A 21062-nucleotide genomic window follows, 5' to 3' on the forward strand; every position below is an offset into this window, starting at 1 on the left:
CTCAAAACAACTTCTATGGTTTATTGCTCTGTTTAAAGTCAAGGCTCATTTATTGGGCCTCGCCATGATAAACCTACAAGCTAGAGCCTTTATTATATTCAAGCTCTTGCCACATTTAAATTCAGTGCGCTAAAGTTTAAGCAAAAAAAAAAGAAAAGAAGATATTGTAATCGGACTCTTGTGACTCGTTTGTTTCGAGCTTACTTAGTTCAAGATCTGTAAAACAACCAGTCATATCAACATCATTATACTAACCTCAACCTGATAAAAAAAATCCTTACAAAGTTTCCTCGAGTGAAGAAGATCATCTAACATCATCGGTCATATGAATAATACTATACTAACGTCAACCTGATAAAAGTACAGTAGTACAAAGTTTCTAGAGTAAAAAAGATCATGTTGCATATCATACTTGAGTAAAAAAGACCATATGGCACATCACACCTTTCATCTCTGACATCAATATCAATTTGATGAGAGAAAAGATAATAAACATGTCTGCCGGTTAGTCACAAGAGATGATAATTTGATATTGAATGATAATTTGATACATCAATTATCATTCAAGAGTATTGGATACGTCACTTGTGTTTAAGTATGATCACAACCTCATACGGTCATACAATATTTAATTAATAAGAACCAAACATGGCTCGAGTTTGATATTTCTAATTTTTTGCTCATTTTTTGCTAATTTAAAAGTCAAAGAATCCAGTAACTACAATTATTTTTCCAGCTTTGTTTGGGTCTAGTATTCAATGAAAGTAACACCAAAAGTAGTGCTTCTGATAGAATTAAAGGAACATAATAAGCCAACAACATGCATGTAATCTATAGCAAGAGCAACTCTCCGAAGTCTCATTGATGCTTACCTTCTTCCTCTTACTCTGGAACCGGAACCAGACTTGGAACAAATACACATGAGATATTGTGGAGTCACATTAAAATACTTGCTCCATGAAACAACATCATCACTCACCTTGTTTGTAACCCACACCTGAATCATCTTCCCATGTTCATGTTGATAAATAAAGAAAGCCTATATCCTCCGAAACCTGGTAGAAAAAAATCACGAGTTTCATGGGGAACAAGACATGCGTCTTTGAATAAGAAATCAAAACACTAGATGAAGGTTTTGGTTTTGGAGTTTATGCCTTTGAGCAATCCAAAACATGTTTCCATTCATAGACACAACTTGGTCGATAGTTGAACTTGACTTCTACAAATAAGCACACAAATAATCAACACTTCTCCAGAGTGCAGACTTGAACTCATATATCCCAACCTCTTCATATCCTATTTCGTTACAAAACCTCAAGATCTTGTAGTTGTCACTTGATACATTGTCGTATCCAAAACCATAGATATCAAGCCATAGTAAGAACTCGAGGGTTTAATCCACTTGAATTGGCTCAAAAAAGGATTCCACACTGCGAGCTTTCTTGTAAATTTATTAAATTTACATAGCAATAATCCATTGCAGTGAATCATTGAATAAATATCAGATGGACATTGTAGACTTGAAAGGGCTAGGGTCTCAAGATTGATGAACTGAAACGACTTATATTCATGGACTCATATGAGTCCTTCACGGGAGAGTTCCAAGTGTTTTTAGATGAATCTATTGTCGTTTAAAAGAGCACGCCATTGTTTGCATGTGGACTTGAATCGTACCAAAGATGCGACCATAACCTTGTAAAGTATATTTTCTACCAAGTCAAGGGGCAGCAGCGATGAGGAAGGATTTGACAAAACCATGGAAAAAAATCAGAAAAAACTATGTTACACCAAGAGACAACCAAAACTCTATTCCTTATATACGAACTATTAGAATAGATTAACAAGAAAAAGTCAAATTTTCTTTAAGAAAAAATAAAAAGAGGCTTTTAGTTTTTTTTTAGAGAATGGTCATTCAATCATTAATTTTAAATTTTTAAATTTTATAACTTATAAAATTTGATATCAATTTTATGAATTTATATGTGTGGATTCTTTTTTATCAACAGTGTGGGTTCCAAAATCTCTACACTATCATTTATATTTTATTTTAAATAATTTACTCATGAAAATCTATTAAAAATTATAACAAATTATTTTATAAATAAATATTTAATATCATTTAGCTCAATAGTACTAAATTTTAATCAGAAAAATTTAAATCTTAATTGAATAAATACGAAATTTTAAATTATGATGCATGATTAGCAATAGATGACCCATTGGTCAAATTATTTTCTTAGTGAGCCAAGTTTTTTATTTTCTTAGTGGGCCTACTCGTTGACCCATTGGTGAAAGATCAAATATAGGTGAGAGATATTATTTTTTTTTCTCTTTCCCCATTTATTTATTTTATTTTATTTTCTTTTCTTAAACCCGGAGCTCAATTTTTCGGATTTGCCTGAAGCATCTTGCACAGAAGGTGTTTGATTAAATTCCCCAGAGAGCATCTCTGTTTCACTGAGAAAGTAAGTGATGATGTTCCTTTCTCTGTTATTCTTCCATGGTTCTCTCACTTACTTGTCTATCAACACGGCTCACGATTTCGACCCTTTTACCAGCTAATGCCGAGACCCACAAGAGAAACTGAATTTTGAAAATTGAGGCTTAGGGTTTAAACCCGAAGACAGAGCGGGAGAAAAACATGTCTCCAGGGGTTCGACGACTTACTGTCCTCGGAAAGTTCAAACCTTTCGGTCTAATCGCTGAAGCTACTGATGATGGTAAACCTCCGGACGTTGATGTTCCCGATTCCTACGAGTATTTTCTGTTCGATCCTCATCTCACCGGCCAGCGAGATGATGGTGATGGCAATGAAGCCAACTTCTCGCGGCAGAGAGAGCATGAGCTCTTCGTCCGACACAACCGGTGAGGAACCGTATCATCTTCTTAACAGTTGTGGACAAATTAAAAAAAAAAAAACTATTGGCGGGATTTCATCAGATTTGACTTTAGGCTGTCTACTCTATTACTATCCACCATTTACGTTCATCAAGCTTGTCTCTTTATTCTAGTAATGTATAGAAGCTAGTTTGATATTAACGTATATGGCTAACTTTCTGATTGTATCTTTTCCTGACTATGGTTTTTCTTTAACTCATGTAATGATAGCATAATATGGACAAGCGGTTCACGCGTGCTCAAGCGGTTTACCTTGTCTTCTCCCATCATCAAGGTAATTTCCATTACAAGTTCGACTCTTTGTCTCCAATTTTTTTTTTTTTAATTCATGGATTCTTGTTCGTGAAAATTCCTAAGTAAATACAAATCTAGCTATGCATCAACCATTCTTCCTTTTTTATTGGAAGATGCGTTAGATTCCTTTTTAGGTGATGCTATTCTGTTTGTTCCTCACTGGATTAAATAAATGGCAGAAAATGTCTTTTTTTTTTCTATTTGTTTGATGTCCGAGAATAACAGTTTTAACTCGTAGTTTCTCTTTTGTGTGCAATAGGCATGCTGGAGTCACCTTGGTCCAGGACCAGAAGCTTTCCTTTGTGTCTTACAAATTGGTTGTTTAACAGTATACAGCACGTCAGGTATGTGTGGCTAGATACATATGTAGTATTATGCTAGCGTTTTCTCGTTTGCGAGGTTTCAGCTGAGGTATTAACTTCTTTTAATCATCTATGCCATTTCTGTGTGACAGGCGAAGTTGTATCTGTTCCACTTTCACGTACTGTCATATCAATATGGCCTCTACCGTTTGGTCTACTTCTTCAGCAAGCTGCTGAAGTGAATCAATCCTCACATATTCCCTTTTCTGCTGCTACCCCCACTCTTGCTTCCCGTGAGATGCTGCGCCAAAGAAAAGAAATTGGGAATATTAATTTTCATTCCCTAGTGGCGCATGACCTTACTAGCAAAAGAGACATGTCTTCCCATCTGATTCTTAGAGATCCGTTAGAGGAACCTGAGGTAAATGATGTCATACGCTTAGACTTTTCTTGTCTACTTAATTCCTACTTCCTCCGGCCATTCTTGTTTTTCGGTCATGCAATGTTTGGTTATATGTTGCATCTGGTAACTCATCTAACTATTTTTTTCAGCCAATCTATCTAGAAGAGAGGGGCAGGTTGAACATAATGAAGGACTACGATGAAAGAACAATTTGGACAAGTGACCGTCTTCCCCTTATGACCTCATATAACAAAGGTTTGTTATTTTCTTCTCTAATCAGGCTTACTTAGCCACATGCTCTTCTTATTTTTCATCGAAGTACTCTGTCTCTGGTTTTTTTTTTTCAGGCAAGATGCAACATTCTGTGTGGGCAGCCGAACTTATAGAGTCTGCTTCATGTTCAAGCGGCGTGGTTCCTGATACTGTTTTCCCGAAGCGAGTATCTTTTCGCAGAATATGGCAAGCCAAAGGTGCTAAGAAAGCTGCATCTAAGGTGATAATTCCATAGGATATTTTCGTTGTTGGTCAATGCCGAGTTTGCTCTTTGTATTTCCAAAGTTTTTGTGAAATGTGTTCTCTTGCAAATATTCAAAATACTGTACTTAAGTTGTTTGTTGACTATGAATGGGAGAAAGATCTGTGGGCTCTGCTTCTGAAGTCTTTAATCTTTTTATTGATGCCTGACAAGTGCCTCAATATATTACAGGTCTTTTTGGCAACTGATGATGCAATCCCAGTAATTTGCTTTCTGATTCTAGAACAAAAGAAGCTGTTATCTGTGGGGCTCCAAACTGTTGAGATCAATAATGAAATTCTGTTTGACGTTAAGCCTGATATAAGCTGGAGTGTCTCTGCAATTGCTGCTGCACCTGTTGTCGTAACACGCTCTCAGTAAATTCCTATCTACACTTTTTTTTGCCTCTCTGTCATTATAAATGAGACTTTTCTGTTGTCATGTTAAGAGTTTGTTCAATGCTCTTTTTCATTTCCTTGCAGAGTGAAAAACGGACTGCTTCCACATTTGGATATCATTGTTTTATCTCCAGAAAATGACCTCGTTCTTTATGTAGGTTCTTGATACGCACCATACCGTTTTCTTCGTTAAATATCATCCTTCGTTCTATTTTTAATTAAATTATCTGTATTATTTGCAGTCAGGAAAACAATGTCTCTGTAAATATGTACTGCCATCTGGGTTTGGGAAAAATCTCGTTTCTGGTGATAGAGAGTCTGCAGAAAAAGATTCAGGTGTCCGGGACCTGAAGATCACTGGATTGTCTGATGCTGTGTTAGGATGTATCAATTTATCAGTAAATCATTCACAGGTATGTGACAGAGTTATCAATCCTTTTGAAATGCAAAATGATTAGTTTTGTTAAGTACCATAATCGTTCTATCCGCATCATGTGATTGCTGCATTTAGGTTTACTGTTCTGAACTTCGATACTTATTTATTTGGTTGTTCAAGTTTTCTTCTGTTTTAATTTACCGTCTGTATTGTACTCCTGTAGATCTTTCGGTGTGCCTTAACTGGTAGCCCTTCATCTTCACTTGCAAATGATTGCATAGCAGCCATAGCTGAGGGATTACGATCAGATTTGTACAATTTATTTCTCTCTCTTCTTTGGGGAGATGATAATTCTGGTCAGAAAGGTTCTTGTGTTCATTTTGAATGGGAATCGTTTTGCAACATTTTTCTGGGGATCTGTCAGAAACCTACTGATGTACATCTGAAGCAACCCAAAGCATCATCAGAGTCCTCCTGGGAGTTTCTTCTCAACAGCAATTTTCATAAGACATACTCTAGGTTTCACAGTGGCATAGCTTCAAACAATTCTTTGAATCTGGAAGGAACTGTCCCGTTTGGTACTAAGACTGGTGGTGGAAAATTACCAAGCAAGTCAATGGAATTGATGGTCCAGAGTTTAGATTGTCTTCATGCAGTATATGAGAGTTTGAAGATGGATAATCTACGGAAACAGTAAGCACATCGGCTCTACATAGCTTTTCTTTTTTCACCTTGTCTGTTTTGCTTAGCAAACGGTTAGCTATCTTAGAATAATAACTTCAAAAAGAGTGAAAATTATTATTTTGAATTTGTGCTAGCGTTGGACTCAAACTTGATTTTTGACATATACGTGCAGGGATTTGCATCAGCTAGCTGTTTTATTGTGCAATATTGCCAAGTTCCTGGGTGAGAAGTGTTACATAGATCACTACATACGTGATTTTCCTCGTCTTTCCGAAACTATCCGGGCATGCACAACCCTTTCTTCTTGCAGAAAACCTCCAAATCTGTTCAGATGGTTTGAGAACTGTTTAAGACGTGGATCTTTACCCACAAACCTTGATGACCTCCCAGATTTGATCCGTAAAGATGGTTGCTCCATTGTGAGCTGGGCAAGGAAAATTGTTTCCTTCTACAGTGTGCTATTTGGTGATAAGCCAGTAGGACAAAAACTTTCGTCAGGTGTGCCCTGTAATATTGCTCCAGGATCATATTCCAGTAACGAGGAACTTGCTATCTTAGCTATGGCTGGAGAGAGATTTGGGCTTCATCAGCTGGATTTGCTACCTTCTGGTGTATCTCTCCCTCTGAGACATGTAAGTTGAAATGTTTAGATATGTATTGATGAGAGGAATATGCAGGTGGAATTGATAACTTCTACATCAGTGTGATGATTCTATTTTCTCGTCTCTTAGGATGTTGGTTTGTTATTTCCTGTCGTCTGCTTGTTTTATCTTTTGTATAACATTTTGGCTGTATTTTGTAGGCTCTGGATAGCTGTCGAGAATCTCCTCCGGCTGACTGGCCAGCAATTGCTTATGTGCTTCTTGGTCGAGAAGATATGGCCCTCTCCGTCTTCAGAAATCTGAGCTCATCTAAGGAATTTGAGATGCAGTCAGATACGAGTTTAATATCCATGTCCATACCTTACATGCTGCACTTGCATCCAGTAATTGTCCCATCCTCTTTATCCGAGTCAACTGGCATGGAAAACACTAAGATTGAGGATACAAGTTCCGTGGATGGTTCTGTGATAGATGGAATGGAACATATCTTCAACTCCTATACGCAGTTACGGTATGGACGAGATCTACGGCTGAATGAGGTATATCTACACACCCATTTAGAACTATCAACTCATATTATTTCTCTTGATATCCTCTCTCTTTTTTTTTTCCTTCGCATGTTAGGTTCGACGTCTTTTGTGCTCTGCACGACCTGTGGTAATTCAAACGTCTGCTAACCCTACTATATCTGATCAAGAGCAGCAACAGGTACACATATATATGTTCATTTCTATTACTGTTTTGTAAATCTTAACTACTATTAAAAGCAAGTTAGGATAGAAACCTTTTTTTTTTGTTCAACAATTAGGATAGAAACTAAGAGATGTTATAATGTAATTAAATCACTACATGTCTTTTTATGGTTTAATATGCTTAATTCTTTTTTTAGTTGTTTTATTTGACATTCTTTGGTGGTACTAAACATATGTTGGGAGAGAGAATGTTAAAGTTCATGTTCCATTGATATGCCTTCACATCACTTTTTGTAATTTTATATCCAAATTTAATCAGATCTTCATGATCTAAAACTCTCTTTAATATTTAATACGTTGCTTTATTAATTCATTGTAGGACCAGCTATGGCGCATAGCACAGAGGACTGCTGTGCTTCCCCTTGGGCGTGGAGCATTCACATTATCTACAATACACACTCTTTTAACTGAGGCAATTTTTTTTTTTCTAGCGAAATCTATAGTTGGTTTTCATCATTTTTAATGACTACTTGAAGATTTACATTCTCTCTGAATTTTTGTAGGCGTTTACTGTGCCAAAGCTTGTTTTGGCTGGTCGGCTGCCTGCCCAACAAAATGCCATTGTACGTAAATTTTATTATGATTTAGTAAAGGGACTCTCTTACACATTAGAAAAACCTATTTTACGCTCTCATTTAGAGGAATAAACATTTGTGCGAATGGATTTTGTTATTGTTGTGAATATGGAACTTATAATTTGCATGAAGCGGCAATTTAAAGAAATAAAATATACAATAAAGTAATTTTGCCAACGCTATTTTTTCCCTTACAGGTTAATCTAGATCCAAATGTGAGGAATATCCAAGAACTTACGACGTGGCCAGAGTTTCATAATGCTGTTGCTGCTGGGTTACGACTGGCTCCGCTTCAGGTTTGTGTTGTGTATCTTTCTGTTTTCTTTAATTTTGCGTCTGTAAGATGCTACAAGAGAATGCATGACATTGTGTCACATGATCTCACAATGTATTTGTTTTCATGCAGCAAGTACCCTTTCTTCATCCGAGCTCAATTAACCCAGTTATATTTCTTCCTAAATATTGGTGCAGGGAAAGGTCTCCAGAACGTGGATTAAATACAATAAACCTGGAGAGCCAAATGTTGTTCATGCTGGACTTCTGTTTGGGCTGGGATTACAGGGATATTTGCATGTGTTAAACCTCAGTGACATATACCAATATTTCACTCAGGTTTGTTTCTGTTGGCTCCGTTTTCCATTAAGTTATTTCTTTCCGTTACTTCCTATTGGTTGATCATAACTAGTAAGAGGTGCTAATTGAAGCCTTATACTCTGCTGAGTTGAGAATTAAGTTACTCTGGCTCTTGATTGCAGTTATTACTAGTTTTACCCTTTAACGATTTTTGAATTAGCACATGTCACCTATGTAATTGTGAATGCAACAATGGGCTACTATAGACTAATTTTCCGTGTCTGCCTCATTTGATAATTGTAGTCGTTTCATTATCAGCCTTAATTATCACACATAGTATCATATTCTTATACTAAAGTGATTTTTTTTATGTTTGATAAATTCAAACACAAAGTTATTCATGACTTTGTTTCTATTTACTTTAACTGCTTTCTTCCTTGGTCTTTTAGGACCATGAGAGCACCACGGTAGGTTTGATGCTTGGTCTGGCGGCTTCTTATAGGAGAACAATGCAACCTGAAATCGCAAAGGTAAACGTTCAGTTGCTTCATTTTCTTGACTATTTGGATCTTGAACTGGCCTCTAAGTGCTTTTGTTGCTAGCGTGTCAACCAAAGACCCGTTTTTTTCGTAAGATACCCGAAATTTTCCAAATAACACTACTTTGGGATCTACGTATGCTTTCTTGTTAATCAACGTCTTTTGAAAAATATCAACTTTTCATGTATACACTGATAGATGCTAAGAACTTAATTTTTCAGCTCTGGAAATTCCCTAAGAACTTAATTTTTCTTTGCACAACAGGCTCTCTTTTTCCATGTTCCTGCTCGATACCAAGCTTCATATGCTGAGTTTGAGATACCAACACTTCTGCAGGTACAGATTGATATGATGTTTTACTTAAAAGAGTTTTAGCTCTCGAGAAGCAGTTACTGGAACTGGAAGTTGTTTGACAAGCATTTACTATGGAATTTACTTACGTATGCTAAAAGTTATCATTATTTTTTGTTCATGTCACGTTATCATTATTTTTTGTTTATTTGAGCTTCTAGTGGAGGTGTAATAATATATATGATTTTGACATCGTCAGTTGTGGCATTTTCTTAAGTTTCCTTGTTTTGATATTTATTTGCGCATGTTGACATATGTGCTAATATTCAAAGCCTTTACTTGCGTTGGATTGTTCCTCTTTCTACCTCACATATATCTTGCTCCTAACAATATCCATTGATTTTAGTTTATCGCTATAGAAATGATGATCAGAGAAACTGGTTGATAGAGAAAGTAGAACTACTGTTAACTGGTGACATTTTCCATTAACATACTGTCTTCAACTATTTTCTAGTCTGCAGCTTTAGTCTCTGTTGGCATTCTATTTGAAGGATCAGCACACCAGCAGACAATGCAATTACTTCTGGTAATGTCTTCTCCCTGTTTAGTTTTCACTTATGGTTAAAATTTCATATAGCATTCTTCCTGCCATCAAATGTCATTTTTATCGTTACATGTGAGGACCGTGTTTTAAAATACACTTGTTTATTCGTGTACAATCTTGGAGTGTGTTAAAAACATCTAATAAGTTCATGCATATCTTTTAATTTGCAATTTAGTTCTATGCATTTCCGGTGGATTGTCCCTTATTTTTGACATCCCACTTCGTACATGTTCTAGGGTGAAATTGGCCGCAGAAGTGCAGGGGACAATGTTCTTGAAAGGGAGGGTTATGCTGTATCTGCAGGATTCTCACTTGGCCTTGTTGCTTTGGGTATGTCTTTTTGGTTTTTGGCTACTGAATTTTTTTTCCTGTTTAAGTTAACTCTACTGTTTTTTTGGCTCAAGGCCGTGGAGGTGATGCGCTCGGTTCGCTGGACCCCTTTGTCAATCGCTTACTCCAGTATTTGGGAGCAAAAGAGGTTAGTTGTCTATTTCTGGATTTCACATTAACTGTTTCCCACTCTAGTTCCTTTGTTAATAGGAACTAAATCATATCACACTTGATTTGTAAACAATATCCACTTGTACTGAACAACTCTTTGAATTCCATGCAGGGAAGATCTCTCCTTGTACCATCAAACGAAGATCACCGAATTGCAGCACAGGTTTCCTTGCTTATGTATAATTCTTTATGGAGCTTGTATAGGCATAAATCAATCCCAAAACAGTTGTTGAACTATAATTATGTGGTTATAATTTTTCTGTCTCAGATAACAGACGGAAACACTTCCAATGTTGATATAACTGCACCTGGAGCGATAATTTCTCTCGCATTAATGTATCTTAAGGTGGGTCTTGAGGATGTTTTTGATTTAGCTAGATAACTGATTCGAAGTTCAGAGTGTACTTTTTTGTTTTGTTTTGTGCTTTCCTGTAGAGTATGTATATTCAGAAAGCTTAATATAATGTTTGTTGCAGACAGAATCAGAGGTCATTTTCTCAAAGCTCTCTATTCCACAAACCCATTATGAGTTGGAGTGCGTAAGGCCTGATTTCATAATGCTCCGTGTCATTGCTCGGAACTTGATAATGTGGAGCAGGTATATTTTTTTTATCTTGCCTAGTTAGGAGTGCTGTTATTGATGCTTCTGAGATCGTAATTCTAATAACTTTTGTTTATAGGATCCGTCCTACATGTGATTGGATTCAGTCCCAAGTTCCTGAAGTTGTCAAAAATGGTATCAGCCACCTCCAAGATGATACGTATGAGGTGGATGTTGAAGCCCTTGTGCACGCATATGTCAATATAGTGGCCGGGGCCTGCATCTCACTTGGTATATAATCTACCTCTTATAAGATAATAGTCTCTTATCTCTCATGATAATTATGACAAGTATTGCTGTTTTTGATAGGGCTGAGATTTGCTGGTACACGAGATGGAAATGCTCGTGACTTGCTTTACAACTACGCTCTCTATCTTCTGAATGAGGTATATCATATTCTTAAATGTTACTCTTTGGGCTTCCTTCTAGTCATCTCAATGTGAGTTTATATGTTTTGATGTATGTAGATCAAACCTGTTTCTGCTGCTTCTGGAACTGCATTTCCGAGGGGAATATCTAAATTTGTTGATAAGGGAACGCTTGAAATGTGTCTTTATCTTGTCATTCTTTCACTTTCAGTGGTAATACTTCTTTTGAAGACTCCGGTCTAACAATTTTCAATTTTCAAGTCAGTAGCTTTATGTCGAAGGACTCGGCTTGTGTAGGTTATGGCGGGATCAGGGGACTTGCAAATATTTCGGTTGTTGAGGTTTCTCCGCAGCCGAAACTCTGCTGATGGACATGCTAACTACGGCACTCAAATGGCGGTAAGCACTTGCGTGCAAAATTAAGGTTCTTTTATTTTTTTAGAAACATGAGACAGCATAGTGTTTTTTTTTTTCCTTTAGGTGAGCTTAGCAACAGGTTTCTTGTTTCTTGGGGTTGGCATGCGAACATTTTCAACTAGTAATGGCTCAATTGCAATGTTGCTCATCACTCTCTATCCACGGTTGCCTTCTGGACCAAATGACAATCGTTGTCACCTCCAGGCAAGTTTAAATCTCTTATGCGCGGCTCTTTCTACTGTCTCTTCTGTCGAAGCGAGAGTTTCTTTGCTATATAAAATGTTACTTACCTAACACCAATTTCTTTGTGGATTGTGATATCAAAGACACGCCAAGCTTGGAAGTTGGTTTCTAACTTTTGTTCTGATAAGGTGTTTTTTTCTATCTTTTTTAGGCTTTCAGGCATTTATATGTCCTTGCAACAGAGGCTCGTTGGCTGCAGACTATTGATGTTGATTCCGGCCTGCCTGTATATACTCCTATAGAAATCACAGTAAAAGAGACAGAACTTTATTCAGAAACAAGATTTTGTGAGGTTACCCCATGCATTCTACCAGAGCGTGCTATTGTAAGACAAGTTCAACACCTTGCCCTCACTTCCCCTGGCATTACATTGAGTACAGAAAAAAAAAATACAGAACTTTTCTTGATTCCTTCACCTGAAAAAATGTATCTGTTTCCTGCAGCTAAAGAGAATTTGTGTATGTGGTCCTCGATACTGGCCCCAACAAGTTGAGCTTGTCCCAGAAGGTATTTGATTCATTTGCATATATATTCCTTTTTTTTTCTCCTTGGTCATTTAGCTGGTTTTAAGGTATTTTTAATTTTTACCTTATGGAACACAGAGAAACATTGGTGGAGCTTTGGTGACAAGAGTGATCCCTTCAGTTCTGGCGTTATACATGTCAAAAGGAAAGTAGGGGCTTGTTCATATGTTGATGATCCAGTTGGATGTCAGTCACTCCTTTCACGAGCAATGCATAAGGTTGTAACTCCAGTCATTTACTCTCTTGCTCAGGTATTTTCATTTTCAGTCGTCAAGAACTGGGTTCTGATACAGGTTTAAATGCTTTTTGGTTATACAGGTTTTTGGTTTAAGAACTCTGGACGAATCTAACACGCTTGCTAGTAGTCATAGAGAACTGGATTCTGATAGCGTTGATCACTTGGTCAGCACTTTCTCATCTGATCCAAGCCTAATAGCCTTTGCACAGTTGTGCTGTGACAAATCTTGGAATGACAGGTAAGATACTGTTTCATCCATTTTCTCTTTTCCCTCACTGTCCATGTCATAACAGAGATCATTTATGCAGATCTGATTCTGATTTCAAGGAGTTCTGTCTGCAAGTGTTGTTTGACTGTATAAGCAAGGATAGACCAGCTCTTTTGCAGGTGATTGCTCCGAACTTTATTATTCAATTGTTATTTTCAGTTTGGAACATTCGTGTTGCAGTGTATATAGCACATGTTATTCTAATATACTTGTTACGTGATTCTTATAGGTTTATTTATCTTTGTATACAACCATTGCTTCAATGGCTGATCTGCTAGTCAAAACCGATAGTAATGTGTGTGATTCACTTTCCATCTCAAGCCTCAAGGTAATTGATTTTACATTTTGTATATAACCTGATTTGGTTTTCTATCATTGGATCTAATCTCTTATGATCACAGGTTGCTCTTGCCTACAACGAAGCGGTAACAAGTGGAAGATTGGCCTCTTCAGGTGGCTTTGTTCAATCCATCTTCTTAGCATCACTGGGGAAACGGTGTGAAGAGATACTAAATTGCTCAACCGAGCTCAAGATTAACTTGAGGAACTATTTGACCTCGGAAGCATGGCCTGATGATAATAACTCTAAGCTGCAGAAAGATACAATGCTTCTCTCGTGGTATTTAAAATGGTTCAGTGTACCGTCTCCATCGATCATCAGAGCAGCAGTGGAAAAGATCAAATCCAAGTTCAAGATCTCAACTTCGGCAGTACCTTTGTTACGATTGTTGTTACCAAGTACGCATATTAGTGCCATTAGTGAGATTGATAGGGTCTTTTTCCCATCAAATGTAACAATTGCATTGTGAAAAACATGATTTTGGTTCTTCTACTTTTAATAGCTATTAAATTAGCGGAGATTAATATTACTCTTTGAACAATCAGAAAACATAATCCTTTAAGATGAAATATTTTCATACGAGTACAACAGGTTGATTCTCGAAACTATGGTTACAAAATACAAACCATTAATAGTGCACACAGCGAACTGCAGTCATGGAGGAACTTGAACTGCTTTGTATTCAATAATGAAATTTTAAAAAGAGTTTAAATCTAACAATAGTTTATTGTTATTCAATTAATAATTTAAAATTATATATTTAAATCTAATGTTATTAAATTTATTATATTTGTAAATAATTTGTTATATATATTAAAATGGTGTTACTCAGTTAAGATTTCAAAATATTTATTTAAAATAAATCCAAAATATTTAGTAAACTTTATATCAGTCCGTGAGTAAATAATTAAAAATAAAAGTAAAGATATCTAATAGAGATTTTAGAATCCACACACATAAATTCATTAAATGATATCAGATTTAAAATATAATTTTATAAATTATAAAATAAATTATAAAATTCATAGAACATAAATTAAAATCAATGATGCATGGAATAACACCCTCTATAAATATTTAAAACCCACCTTTTTGTTGTTTAAAGAAAATGAAATTTGACTTTCTGTCAGTAATCAACTAGCTCATACAAAAGGAATAGGGTTTTGTAAACCTATTTTCTGATTTTATCCATGGCTTCTTCAAACGCTTCCTGGTCGCTGCTGCCTTTTGACTTGGTAGAAAATATACTTTACAAGGTTCCGGTCGCATCTTTGGTACGATTCAAGTCCACATGCAAGCAATGGTGTGCTCTTTTAAACGACAAGAGATTCATCTACAGACACTTGGAACTCTCCCGTGAAGGATTTCTACGAGTCCATGATCATAAGTTGTATCAGTTCATCAATCTCGAGACCCTAGCGCTTTCAAGTCTACAAGGTCCATCTGATATTACTTCAATGATTCACTGCGATGGATTATTGCTATCTGAATGTAGATTTGATAGTGTAGATAAAAAGCTCGCAGTTTGGAATCCGTTTTTGAGACAAATCAAATGGATCGAACCCGTCAATTCGATCAAAGGGCATTATGGTTTCTACGGTTTTGGATACGACAATGTATCCCGTGACAACTACAAAATCTTGAAGTTTTGTAATAAATTAGGATATGACAGTGTTGAGATATATGAGTTCAAGACTCAACTCTGGAGAAGTGTTCATTACTCTCATGCATATTCTTGGTATGCATGGTTTGACGAAGCTGTGTCTATGGATGGAAACATGTATTGGTTTGCTGAGAGACTGAATATTGATAAATCTATAACTAAATTCTTCATCCTGTGTTTTGATTTCTCCAGAGAGATATTCAAATAAACATGTTGTCTTCCCTTTATAACCCCTGATGATGATTGGGTTATACCACACCTATCAGGTTTCGGAAGAGATAGGCTTTCTTTGTTATCTAAAGATAAATTTGCGAAAATTCAGTTGTGGGTTACAAACAATGTGACTGATGAGATTGTCTCGTGGAGCAAGTATTTTAATATGACTCCCCCATATCTCCCGATAATATCCTGTGGGTTTTTCCGTAATATGACATTCTTCATCCACAAGACCAATATGATCATGTTATGGTGCCTGGAAGAAGATATCCAAAATAAAAATATATACGTCAACGTTTACGAAATAGGTGAGGATGTGGTCGAGAAACAAGTTGAGACAGAACAACATCGATGGTGTGATCAGGCTTCCTTTCGTAGTCGTTGCTATGTATTTGTTCCAAGTCTTGTTCCGGTTCCAGAGTAAGAAGAGGCTTCTGAGAGTTGCTTTCTCTTTCATGCATGTTGTTAGCTTATTAAGTTCTTCTAATTCTTTCAGTTGCACTAGGCATTTCCTTTGGTGTTGTTACTTTTATTGAATAATAAACCTTAAAACAAAGCTGGAAATATTGTAGTCTCTGATTTCTTTTTAACTTTAAATTAGCACAAAAACAAAAACGAGTGCAAAATATGTAACTGGAGCTATGTTTGGTTCTTGTTAAAATCATTTATTATGAGGTTGTGATCATATTTAACACACAAGTGACGTATCTGTTACTCCTGAACGATCCATCTCATCGGCATATGTTCATATACGTCAAACACAAGTGACGTTTCTATTTACTCTTGCATGATTCATCTTCAAAATTACTTTTTTTTTTCTTGGTAACTTAAATTACTTTGAGTTTTCTGCTTGAAGTTCTTAAAAACAATTCGATTCACATAGATTCTCTGTTTTCTCTTATAGTATTGATAATCTCATAGTTAGATGCAAATTAATAAAAAGGAGATACTTAAAAACAACCAATGAGATATAATACAAATTAATAAATAATTATCACATATTCAAGCAAAATACGTCTCTCATGGTATTTAAAATGGTTCAGCGTACTGTCTCCATCGATCATTAAAGCAGCAGTGGAAAATATCAAATCCAAGTTCAAGGTCTCAACTTCGGCAGTACCTTTGTTACGATTATTGTTCCCTAGTACGCATATTAGGCCATCCGCAACGGCGGTCCCTAAGGAATCCTTAGCATTAATCCTTAAGATTAATGAAATATAATAATAATATTTTGGTTTAACTAACGACGGATCAGTCCTTCAAAAAGGATTGGAAGAACTTAACCCTTAATACACGTGTCTCCTTACCCTCTTCTTTCTCCCTCGCTCTCTCTATCTCTCCTCCCTGGCCCTCTCTCAATCTCTCCTCGCTCGCCCCATCATCGCCCACCATGGCTCCTCTATCATCTTTCTCTTCTTCTTCGTCGCTCAACTCTAGACTGATCCCTTGGTCCCGCGAACTATGCGCCGTCAACACCTTCTCCCAGCCATCGATCTCGTCTGAACCAACTGCTAAGCTAGCGATCTCATCCGATCCCAATCGAGTTCTCACCTCAGGTTCCGTCGCAGCCGCCACATCGAGAATTGGGGCTTTTGCTGGATTAGGTCAACACTATGCTCGTTGCTATTGGGAGTTTTCTAAAGCTCGACTCAGGTATCGTAAAGTTCGAACCTTTAATTCAAATCCTCTGTTTAATAAAGTTTGAAACTTTAATTCAAATCGTCTGTTAAAAATGGTATCTTTTAGTGCTAATTGATGATACTAATTAAGACATGTGTTCGTGTGTTACAGGAAGCAAGATGATCAGTGAAAGATCGAAAGTATGTTTTTAGTGGTTTTTGTAATTGATAAGCAAGGAACTACGTGCTGTTTTGTTTTGTAAACACTCGTATCCTCTGCCATATTGAGCAAGATATGGACTGGTTTGAAAACAATCGTGTTTCTTGATTTTTTTTTTTAATTCATCATTGATCTTTGAATCTTGATTCTTTATGTTTCTGTTTTTGCAACAATTGTTTCTTTGACTAAATCCATTTGCTGGAAGGTTGTGGCAAAGACGGTTGACTCCTCGGGGAGAGGACTCGTGATATATCAAAAGCCAACTTCAGAGTCTTGCTATAACCACCTCTTTGTTCTAAAGAGGAAGTAAATGCTTCATGGTATAAAAAAACTCGTATCACATTCACATAAAACTATATTTGTATGTACACTTCTATCATCTCCTTTTTTAATTTTAAATCTTAGGTATGCTCCTCTCCGCCAATGCATCTCGAAGTTACCGAGTGGAGGTGTCCAGAAGTGGCCTGAGCTATGGCATAAACAGCTTGTGAGTGTAAAGCCTCAAAGTGTTTCGGCTGACACAAAAACATCGAAGAAAGATACAGAGAAATGGTTAGAGATTGTATCTGATGTCTATCTTGAACGTTTAGCTGTAAACTGGTCTAGCGTGAGGAATGTGATAGACATGAATGCTGGTTTTGGCGGATAACTTTTTACATTTTTTTTAATTTCTAAGAACTCCTAAAATAGGAACACCATTGGACACACAAAATAGTGTGGAGTCCTTAACTATTCAAACAAAAAACAAAAAAAAACAAAAAAAAACAAAAAAAATACTATAATAATCTCAAGGATTCAAAGAGCAAGTCCACCATTGTGGATGCTCTTAGTGCCATTAGTAAAATTGATTGTGTCGTTTTTCCTTCAAGTATAACAATTTCCTTGTGAAAAAACATGATTTTGGTTCTTCTAATTTTTATTGGGTATTAAATTAGCACAAATTAATATTAGTCTTTGAGCAATCAGAGAACATAATATTTTAAGATAAAATATTTTCATATGAGTACAACAGGTTGATGCCCGAAACTATGATTCAAGCAATTAATAGTTTAATACTGCACAGAGCGAACTGCAGTCATGAAGGAACTTATCTTGAACTGCTTCAGTGCTTTGTATTCAATAATGAATTTTAAAAGAGTTTAAATCTAACAATAGTTTATTTTTATTCAAATAATAATTCAAAATTATATTTAAAAATCTAATGTTATGAAATTTATTATATTTTTTAAATCATTGGTTATATAATTTAAAATATGGTCTTATTTAATTAAGATTTCAAAATATTTAATAAAAATCCAGTGTTATTCACTTTTAAAATCTTTTTGTCATAATCATTTGAGCAAAAATATTAGTAAACTTTATATCAGTCCATGAGTAAATAATTAAAAATAAAAGCAAAGATATTTTATAGAGTTTTTTAGAATCCACACATATAAATTCGTTAAATGATATCAGATTTAAAATTTAATTTTATAAATTATATTTTATAAATTATAAAATTCATAGAAAATAAATTAAAATCAATGATGCATGGAACAACACCTTCTATAAATATTTAACACCCACCTTTTGTTGTTTAAAGAAAATGATATTTGAATTCCTGTCAGTAATCAACTAGCTCATACAAAAGGAACAACAAAGTTTTGATAATTTTCTCTTAGGTGTAAACCTATTTTCTGATTTTATCCATGGCTTCTTCAAACCCTTCCTGGTCGCTTCTGCCTTTTGACTTGGTAGAAAATATACTTTACAAGGTTCCGGTCGAATCTTTGGTACGATTCAAGTCCACATGCAAGCAATGGTGTGCTCTTTTAAATGACAAGAGATTCATCTACAAACATTTGGATCTCTCCCGGGAAGGACTCATCCGAGTCCATGATCGTAAGTCGTGTCAATTCATCAATCTTGAGACCTTATCCCTTTCAAGTCTACAAGGTCCATCTTATATTTATTCAATGACTCATTGCGACGGATTATTGCTATGTGAATTTAAATCTGATGATAAAGATAGAAAGTTCGCAGTTTGGAATCCGTTTTTGAGTCGAGTCAAGTGGATCAAACCCTCGAGTTCTTACAGCGAGTATTGGGATATATGCGGTTTTGGATACGACAATGTATCTCGAGACAACTACAAGATCTTGAGGTTTTGTAAAATGTCAGGATGTGAAGAGGTTGAGATATATGATTTCAAAACTCAACTCTGGAGAAGTGTTGATTACTCTTGTGCGTATTATTGGTGTCCATCGTGTGACAAAGCTGTGTCTATGGATGGAAACATGTATTGGTTTTCTGATAGAAAGAATACTGATAAATCCATACCTGACTTCTTCATCCAGTGTTTTGATTTCTCCAAAGAGATATTCGAAGAAACATGTTGTCTTCCCTTTGTAAATCGTGATGATGATTGGCTTTTATCAGGTTCCAGAGGAGATAGTCTTTCTTTGTTATCAAAAGATAAATATGGGAAGATTCAGTTGTGGGTAACAAACAATCTGACTGATGAGATTGCCTCGTGGAGCAAGTATTTTAATGTGACTCCCCCATTTCTCACGATAATATTCCATGGGTATTTCAATACGACGTTCTTCATCCACAAGACCAATAGGATCATGTTATGGTGCGAGGAAGAAGATGTCCAAAATAAAGATATATACGTCAACGTTTACGAAATAGGTGAGGGTGTGGTCGAGAAACAAGTTGAGACATGACGACATACGGTGTGATCAGGCTTCCTTTCGTAATCGTTGCTGTGTTTTTGTTCCAAGTTTGGTTCCGGTTCCAGAGTAAGAGGACGCTTCTGAGGGTTGCCCGATCTTTCATGCATGTTGTTAACTTATTATGTTCATCTAATTCTATCAGACACACTTCCTTTGGTGGTGTTACTTTCATTGAATAGTAAACCTTAAAACAAGGCTGGAAATATTGTAGTCTCTGATTTCTTTTTAACTTTAAATTAGCAAAGTAAAAAAAACTAATACAAAATATGAAACTGGAGCCATGTTTGGTTCTTGTTAAATCATTTAATTATGTTATGTCCATATGAGGTTGCGATCATACTTAACACATAAGTGACGTATCTATTACTCTTGAAAGATCCATCTCATCGGCATATAGTCATATACTTATAACAAAAATGAAGTATCTATTTACTCTTTGCATGATTCATCTTCAAAATTATTTTTCTGTATTTTGGTAACTTAAACTACTAGAGTTTTCTACTTGAAGTTAAAAAAATTCGGTTCACATAGATTCTCTGTTTTCTCTTATAGTAATCTCATGGTTAGATTATCATCAGAATAATGAAACAAAACGGAAAGTGCGAACTCGTCGAGTATTTATACCAGAGACTCAACCAATGAGATAAAATACAAATTAATAAACAATAATCACATATTTAAGTAAATAGACACTTCCAAAGAAAAAAGGAAAAACCCTAAGATTTTGGTTTTCCACAATAAATAGGATGACGACATAAAGGACAAGAGCTTTTGCTCCAAATCCACTGGAAAAGACAAACTTTATGAAACACATTAGAACAATCATGTAACTCTATAGATTCCTCGTCCACGTCGGATAGATCCTCAAAGCAGATACTACATTCCTTGACCGGTTCATTAATCGACTTGGGGATACTAGTTCTCCAGCCTTTACTTTCTTCCATCAAGTGCAACTCGACATCTTCCGCATTAGCTTTGAGCTCGAATGTTCTGTAACGTTCCGACCGTCCACAGCTAATGGGCCACCCACGCCCGTTCTCTCGGCATGTGGGCCCATTCCGTTTCAGCGATCGGTCCATTAATTTTTCTAAAGGGTCGAAATCATTGTTTACTAACCCTGTAATTACCACCTGACTTTTTTCCATGAACTCACTCGCACGCTATCAACGCTATCGCGGATCTCAAGGGTTCTACGGTTTGTTTAGGGTTCTATGGTTTGTTTATATAGCGTTGTTTAAGTTCTATAGCTAGCTTCTCATCTAAGCAAGTTAATTTCATTTCTCTTTTTTCTTATCGGAGAGATTAATAACGTCCAGAAAAAT

The 21062-nt window shown here is 36.0% G+C and overlaps 2 protein-coding genes and 1 pseudogene across 2 annotated transcripts; 2 read left to right on the forward strand and 1 right to left on the reverse strand.

Moving 5' to 3' along the window:
• Positions 1-1219: 1219 nt before the first annotated feature.
• On the reverse strand, positions 1220-1758 carry LOC106329611 (annotated as a pseudogene).
• A 590-nt stretch (positions 1759-2348) lies between these two features.
• On the forward strand, positions 2349-13834 carry LOC106335441 (anaphase-promoting complex subunit 1). Its single transcript, XM_013773962.1, has 38 exons — positions 2349-2465; positions 2559-2865; positions 3109-3172; positions 3452-3536; positions 3647-3915; positions 4047-4152; positions 4245-4390; positions 4604-4788; positions 4894-4963; positions 5052-5222; positions 5409-5878; positions 6042-6501; positions 6672-7010; positions 7096-7179; positions 7543-7635; positions 7727-7786; positions 7996-8094; positions 8270-8410; positions 8821-8901; positions 9175-9246; positions 9716-9787; positions 10042-10135; positions 10210-10283; positions 10419-10469; positions 10575-10652; positions 10783-10904; positions 10987-11138; positions 11217-11293; positions 11375-11488; positions 11573-11674; positions 11756-11896; positions 12087-12260; positions 12379-12442; positions 12538-12677; positions 12778-12935; positions 13006-13084; positions 13195-13293; positions 13367-13834. Exons 2-38 carry the CDS (start codon positions 2642-2644, stop codon positions 13772-13774), a joined length of 5418 nt encoding a protein of 1805 aa, XP_013629416.1. The 5' UTR covers positions 2349-2465; positions 2559-2641; the 3' UTR covers positions 13775-13834.
• A 4877-nt stretch (positions 13835-18711) lies between these two features.
• On the forward strand, positions 18712-19731 carry LOC106329612 (putative F-box protein At3g22650). The gene has a single exon (XM_013768300.1). It carries the CDS (start codon positions 18712-18714, stop codon positions 19729-19731), a length of 1020 nt encoding a protein of 339 aa, XP_013623754.1.
• Positions 19732-21062: the final 1331 nt, after the last annotated feature.

This window comes from Brassica oleracea, chromosome C3 (genome assembly GCF_000695525.1).
Source record: "Brassica oleracea var. oleracea cultivar TO1000 chromosome C3, BOL, whole genome shotgun sequence".
Taxonomy (NCBI): domain Eukaryota; kingdom Viridiplantae; phylum Streptophyta; class Magnoliopsida; order Brassicales; family Brassicaceae; genus Brassica; species Brassica oleracea.

Coding starts and splice junctions, on each gene's coding strand:
- LOC106335441 (XM_013773962.1), top strand. CDS start 2,642: ATGTCTCCAGGGGTTCGACGACTTACTGTCCTCGGAAAGTTCAAACCT. Junction 7,011..7,095: donor GAGATCTACGGCTGAATGAG/GTATATCTACAC, acceptor TTCGCATGTTAG/GTTCGACGTCTTTTGTGCTC. Junction 8,411..8,820: donor TATACCAATATTTCACTCAG/GTTTGTTTCTGT, acceptor TTGGTCTTTTAG/GACCATGAGAGCACCACGGT.
- LOC106329612 (XM_013768300.1), top strand. CDS start 18,712: ATGGCTTCTTCAAACCCTTCCTGGTCGCTTCTGCCTTTTGACTTGGTA.